Below are 6,742 nucleotides of genomic sequence, written 5' to 3'. Positions count from 1 at the left end.
AAGCGGCGGACATCTTTATTTAAATCCCACGGGGGATATTTAAATCCCCCGCGGATTTCCCTATTACGAAGTTTAAAATTAGCATGCCCCTTTCGGAAAAGGGGCTAGTGTAGACGTAGCCGTAGAGTTGCCATCTTACCAGGATTGTCCGGGAGTCTCCAATAATTAAAGATTACTCTTTACTAAAATATTATGTCACATGATGACACCTCCAGAGATATCTCCAATCAGAAATAGCGACTCTAGCCCCTCGGTGCGTGCATAAGAACAACCATCCAGGATCACACCAATGGTGCATCTCAGATAGAATCCAACAGTGGCCAATGGTAGGTGCTTCAGAGGGAATGAACAAACATGTAAACATCGAGTGATCCATCTTCTACTGCTCAATCCCAATTTCTGGCAGACAAAGGCGTGGGGCAGCCAGAACACAAGGTTGCATGTCTTATCACCTTCACTAATAGCCAACAATGGACCTATCCTCCATGAACTTATTTAATTCTTTTTTGAACCCTGTTATAGTTTTGGCCTTCACAGAATTCTCTGGTAAAAAAATTTACAGGTTGATTGTGCCTTGTGTGAAGAAGTACTTCCTTATGTTTTTTTTAAATGTGCTCCCTATTAATTTAATTGGGTGACCTCTTATTCTTGTGTTACGTGAAGGAGTAAATAACATGTTTTTATTCACTTTGTTCACACCACTCAGAATTTACATACCTCTCTCTTATCTGCCTGTAATCATCCATTTTCAAAACTGAAAAATCCCAGGCTTTTGAAATCTCTTCTTACATGGAAGCTGTTCCAGACCTTTAATCCTATTCATTGCCCTTCTCTCCACCTTTTGAATCCTAATATACATTTTTTTGAGATGCACACAATTTTCAGTGTGTGTTCATGGCATGAATTAATACATTATGGTATTTTCTCTTATTATCTATCCCTTTCCTAATGGCTTCTGTCAGGCTGCTATGGTTTTTACTGTCACTGCACACTGAGTAGATGTTTTCAGAGAACTATCCACACTTACCCAAGATCTCTATCCTGAGTGGTAATAACTGCTATATACCGCATCATTACGTATATATTGTTGGGATTATGTCTTCCGATGTACATTACTTTGCATTGACCGACATTGAATTTTATCTGCCACTTTGATGCTGTGAACTTAACTATCTGTGTGCACATAAGAACATAAGAACGGCCATAATGGATCAGATCAAAGGTCCATCTAGCCCAGTATCCTGTCACCTGGCCAATGCCAGATGGGAGGGATCACAATAGGTAATCCTCACGTGATCTCCCCCCTGTTACCCACCTCCAGTGAAACAGAGGCTCAGGATACCATTCCTTCCCATCTTGGCTAATAGCCATTAATGAACTCTAACTTCCATGAATCTATCTAGCTCTTTTTTGAACCCTTTTAAAGTTCTAGCCTTTCACCGCATCCTCTGGCAAGGAGTTCCATAGCTTGACTGTGCGCTGAGTGAAGAAAAACTTTCTTTTCTTTGTTTTAATCCTGCTGCCTATTAATTTCATTTGGTAAACCCTAGTTATTACATTGTGGGAATAAGTAAATAACTTTTCTTTATTCACTTTTTCCATATCCGTCATAATTGTATAGACCTCTATCATATCCCCCCTTAATCTCCTCTTTTCTAAGATGAAAAGTCCAAGTCTTTTTAGTCTCTCTTCATGTGGGACTTGTTCCAAACCCCTAATAATTTTTGTTGCCCTTTTCTGAACCTTTTCCAATGACAATATATCTTTTTTAAGATGAGGCGACCACATCTGTACGCCGTATTCAAGATGTGGGCATATCATGGTTTTATATAGAGGCAATAAGATATTTTCTGTCTTATTATCTATCCCTTTTTTAACGACTCCTAACATTGTTTGCTTTTTTGACTGCTGCTGCACACTGAGTGGATGTTTTCAGAGAACTATCCACAATGACTCCAAGATTTCTCGCTTGAGTAGTTGTAGCCAAATTAGTCCGCATCATATTGTATATAGAGTTGGGATTATTTTTCCAATGTACATTACTTTATATTTATCAACATTAAATTTCATTTGCCATTTTGTTGCCCAATCACTTAGATTGGTGAGATCATTTTGAAACTCTTCACAGTCTGCTTTGGTCTTAACTATCTTGAGTAGTTTGGTATCATCTGCAAATTTTACCACCTCACTGTTTATCCCTTTCTCTAGATCATTTGTAAATAAGTTGACTAGGCTAGATCCCATGATAGGCCCTTCGGGGACCCCACTAGTTACCTTTTTCCACTCGAAAAACTTACCATTCATTCCTACCCTTTGTTTCCTGTCTTTTAACCAGTTACAAATCCATGAAAGGACCTTCTTTCTTATCCCATGTCAACTTACTTTACTTAAGAGCCTTTGGTGAGAGACCTTGTCAAAGGCTTTCTGGAAATCTAAGTATACTATCTCCATTAGGTCCCCCTTGTCCACATATTTGTTGATCCCCTCAAAGAACTCTAGCAGATTAGTATGGCATGATTTCCCTTTACAGAAACCATGTTGACTTTCCCCCAACAAATTATTTTCATCTATGTGTCTGACAATTTTATTCTTTACTATAGTTTCAACTAATTTTCCAAGTACTGATGCTAGACTTACCAGTCTGTAATTGCCAGGATTATCTCTAAAGATCTTTTTAAATATTGGCGTCACGGTAGCTATCTTCCAGTTATTAGGTACGAAAGCTTATTTAAAGGATAGTTTACAAATCACAGTTAATAGTTGTGCAATTTCCCATCTGAGTTCTTTCAGAACTCTTGGGTGAATGCCATCTGGTCCCAGTGACTTATTACTGTTAAGTTTATCGGTTTGTTCCAAAACCTCCTCTAATGACACCTCAATCTGGGACAATTCCTCAAATTTTCACCTAAAAAGAATGGCTCAGGTTTGGGATCTCCCAGCTGTGAAGACTGAAGCAAAGAATTCATTTAGCTTCTCTGCTATGACTTTATAATCTTTGAGTGCTCCTTTAGCATCTTGATTGTCCAAGGGTCCCATTGGTTGTTTATCCAGCTTCCTGCTTCTGATGTACTTAGGGTTGTGCGCTGTGCATGAAGAGGGCACCTAGGCCCATTTCCAGTGGGCACAAGGCAAGGTGCCTGCACCAGATGTGGTCTGCATGTGCTATTTCTGAACATGATTGCGCAGGCTAAGGTTGACAACTTTCTAATAACAGAAAAGCAAATGCCCTGCCACAGCCATACTCACTCCATTCCCTCTCCTTCTGTCATTCTCTCTCCCCCACCCTCACGTCTTTTCACTGGGCTGGGGCAAGGGTTGTGATGTGTGTGGGGGTGATGGCCTCAAGTGGGCTCTGGGTGCATGGGATGTGGGATGAAGGCTCCAGGTGGGAATTTAGGTGTAGTATCTAGGAGGGAATTTGGGTATAGGAGGGGACTCCAGGCTGGGACACAATGTTGAGGAGAAGGAAGCCAGTCTTGCTTATCAAAGCTTGCAGGAAGCAACAACCAGGTCCCTCCAGCTCCTAGGCATAAGGCAGCCAGGGAAGCACCATATACTGCTTTTGTACCCACAGGTACCTCTCCCAGACCTCCCACTGGCCATGGTTCCTGGCCAATAGCAGCTGTGGAACTGGCACTTGGGAATGGGGCAACTCCTGAAGCTTCCAAGTTCCTGGCTGATCCAGCACCTAGAGGGAGCTGGGATCTGGTGGTGACTTCTGAGAGCAGGTCAGAGCTGAAGCAGCCTGCAATAGCCCTGGGCCTCTGGTCAGCACCAGGTCCCCTTTCAGACAGGATGCTCCAGTTGAAAACCATGTGACAATCCCACACTAGGCTCGTCCCTGCTTAGCCCAGCACCTGCACCTGCATCTCTGGGCTGGCTACTCCCTTCCCCAGCTCTGTGATTGCAGCAGGGTCTGATCCTGTGCTGGGACCCGCAAAGTGTCTGTTCTTAGGGTGAACGCATTACAGAGACACGGCACAGCGATCAGGGATGGTCTGGACAGCGCTTGGTCCTGCTGTGGGAGTGGCGGGGGGGCTGGACTCAATGCTCCCCAGAGGGCCCTTCCAGTTCTAGAATAGTGCTAGAAATGTAGCCGTGTTAGTCTGGTGCAGCTGAAACAAACACCAGGACTGTGTAGCTCTTTAAAGACTAACAAGATGGTTTAATAGGGAATGAGCTTTCGTGGGCCAGACCCACTGAGGAAGTGGATCTGGCCCACGAAAGCTCATTCCCTATTAAACCATCTTGTTAGTCTTTAAAGTGCTACATAGTCCTGGTTTTTTTTCCTTCCAGTTCTAGGATTCCATGGTTCTGTGACATGCAGCTGTCAGGAGGGCGCGGAAGCACCATTCAAAGAGGAGCGGGGGGATAATGACCAGAGGAGGAGGCTTGGGGGTGAAGTAGAGTGGTAAATAGGTGCCTGTCTCTTTAAGACGGGACGATTCCGTGCAGGTTTCCTTACGGCACTCCGGCGCGTGTCCCGTCGTCTTATTGGCTGACTAGGAGCATTCGCCCTTCCCAGGGCGGGGGCGCGCCTGCGCGCGCAAGAGCGTTCCGCCCTCCAATTGGCGGGTGGCGCCTGTGCGTCCGTGGCGCTCTAGAAAGCGCGGGCAGGCCGCCCGCCGATTGGCTGGGTGAGCGCATGCGCCACTTCCGCCCCTTCCTCCCCCACTCGCGTCACTTGGTGCGTCCCAGGCGCCGCTGCCGGGGCTGCTCCGTGCGCCTCTCTCTGTCCCCTGCCATCATGGCGGCCGCCGCGGAGGAGCCGTTCCCCTTCCACGGGCTCCTGCCGAAGAAAGAGACGGGCGCCGCCGCCTTCCTCGGCCGCTACCCGGAGTACGACGGGCGCGGGGTGCTGCTGGCCGTGCTGGACACCGGCGTGGATCCCGGCGCGCCCGGCATGCAGGTACCGGCCGGCCTGCTCCCTGGGTGCCGACCCGCCGCGCGGGAGCTAGATAGTGCGCGGTGGGGGGCGTCCAGCAGCCGAGGCCTGCGGGGCGGGGGGTTGAGCTGAGCGGGGCCGGAGTAGCCCGGGACTGGCGGGGAGACGGCGCCGGGCGGAGGAGGAAGGGGAGGGGCGGGAGGCGTCGCGGGGACCTGGCCGATTTGGGTGCTGGGGGCTCGTGGAGGCAGGCGGGCGGGGCAGAAGAGGGCCCCGAGAGAGACGGGCGGGTTTGAGCCCCCAGTGATGCTGGTTGTGGTTTTACTGGGGTGCTCCACTGGAGCCCAGGGGAGCTGCTTTCCTTGGGGTCTTGTCCTGCTCTCCACACCGAGGTGCATAGAGCTGGCCCGTGGGCAGTGGGGCTGGAACCCAGGACCTCTGGATTTGACACTTACACGACTATTCAATGCCATGCTATCTAACATCTCTAGTGCATGTTCAGAAGAGCTTCATCTGCCAAGAGAAAGTGCCATAAGAGCATTGCTATTCAAATTCTTGTACTATTTCTTGCAATGTAACTTGTTTTGAGGAGGGAATAAGTATGGTGCACATTTTCATCTTTTCTTTCTGAATGCTCTTTTTTTTTTTTTTTTTTTTTTTTTTAATCTCACTGGAAAACTTGACTTGGCTTCCAGTTGTTTTGCTATAGGTGGAAACCTGTTTCTAACATAAACCTTGTCTAGCCAAGAGGTCTGCAGTTTGTGGCTCTTCTGTTGTGAGTAGAAACTTGTACCTATAGCGTAGATGGGCAACAATTTTTGATGGGAGGACCACTCTTGGTAAGTGGTCAAGGATTGGGGTGTAAGTGACTAGTCAACTTTCCAATACGCATAGGCTTATTGGATAGTCAAGTAGTAACTCGACTAGTCTGTCAGAGAGGCAGTAAGGGAGGAAGCAGGAGCTGGTGCTGGTGGGGAGATACCTTAAATTTGCTGCCCCCAGCACTGTGTCTGGGGGTAGAGGGGGTAGGGGTGCAGCAGGCACTGAAGCAGTCCTCTCTCTTGTTGGTTCCTACTGCGGTGCTTCAGCCTTTAAAATGTACAAGAGTCCTTTGGGGCTCTTGTACGTTTCAAAAGCAGAAGCGCTGCAGGGAGCATGAGGATAGCATGGACTACTTAAGTCCCTGCTGCCTCCGTGCTCCCTATGGCACCTCCCCTCTTTTGCTGCCTTGAAGAGAGGCAGCAAGGGGGAGGGGAAGCCAGCTTAAAAGCTGTCTGCTTCCCTCCCACCCCCAGCTCCCTCTGAGGGGATATGGGAGGCTGCTGCGAAGCAGCCCCTGTCTGCAGGGATCCCAATGGGGAGCTCCTTCTCCTTCCTCACCCCCCGCCATGTGGACAGGGGCTGCCGCCGCCAAGTCACCCCTGTTTGCAGCAGCCAGGGCTATCTGCTGCAAACAGGGACTGTTGGACTTGATGCGATCCAGGACAGAGTAGTCCCGACTTGTGATAATTGTGGTGCCTCTGCATTTTAAATGTAGTAAGAGCTCAGCGGCTCTTACTACATCTAATATACAAAGGAGAATGTTTGTATGCTTGTGCTCTAATAACTTGGACACTATAAGACCTACTGCAACCAAACTTTCCATGGGATAAAACCTTTTCCTGGAGGAAAGGTTAAGGTACTTTTGGACTCGATCGGACCTGGTCTCAACCTGTAAAAATCAAAAATAACCTGCCGTGCTGTGCTGCAGGGGCAGCCCTACCCACCCTAGGTCACGTGTCCGCTGCCTGCGGCCCCAAAGCACCATCCGGGACTCACCCCACCCCCATGCGCATAACGGCTCAGCCATCAACCATG

The 6,742-nt window shown here is 48.2% G+C and overlaps 1 protein-coding gene across 3 annotated transcripts in view; it reads left to right on the top strand.

The window, feature by feature from the left end:
* Positions 1-4,638: 4,638 nt before the first annotated feature.
* Positions 4,639-6,742, top strand: part of TPP2 (tripeptidyl peptidase 2) — an 83,670-nt gene continuing 81,566 nt past the window's right edge. Inside the window, exon 1 of one of the 3 annotated variants that reach the window (XM_089775420.1) lies at positions 4,639-4,909. In XM_089775420.1, coding sequence (XP_089631546.1) covers positions 4,646-4,909 — 264 coding nt within the window. In that variant the 5' untranslated portion in view covers positions 4,639-4,645. The remainder of the gene's footprint in view (positions 4,910-6,742) is intronic. The other 2 variants (XM_075918739.2, XM_075918740.2) reach the window with 2 other exon arrangements.

Source organism: Pelodiscus sinensis, chromosome 1 (assembly GCF_052426305.1).
Source record: "Pelodiscus sinensis isolate ZL-2025 chromosome 1, ASM5242630v1, whole genome shotgun sequence".
Lineage (NCBI taxonomy): Eukaryota > Metazoa > Chordata > Testudines > Trionychidae > Pelodiscus > Pelodiscus sinensis.
This window is presented reverse-complemented; position numbering and strand designations above follow the sequence as displayed.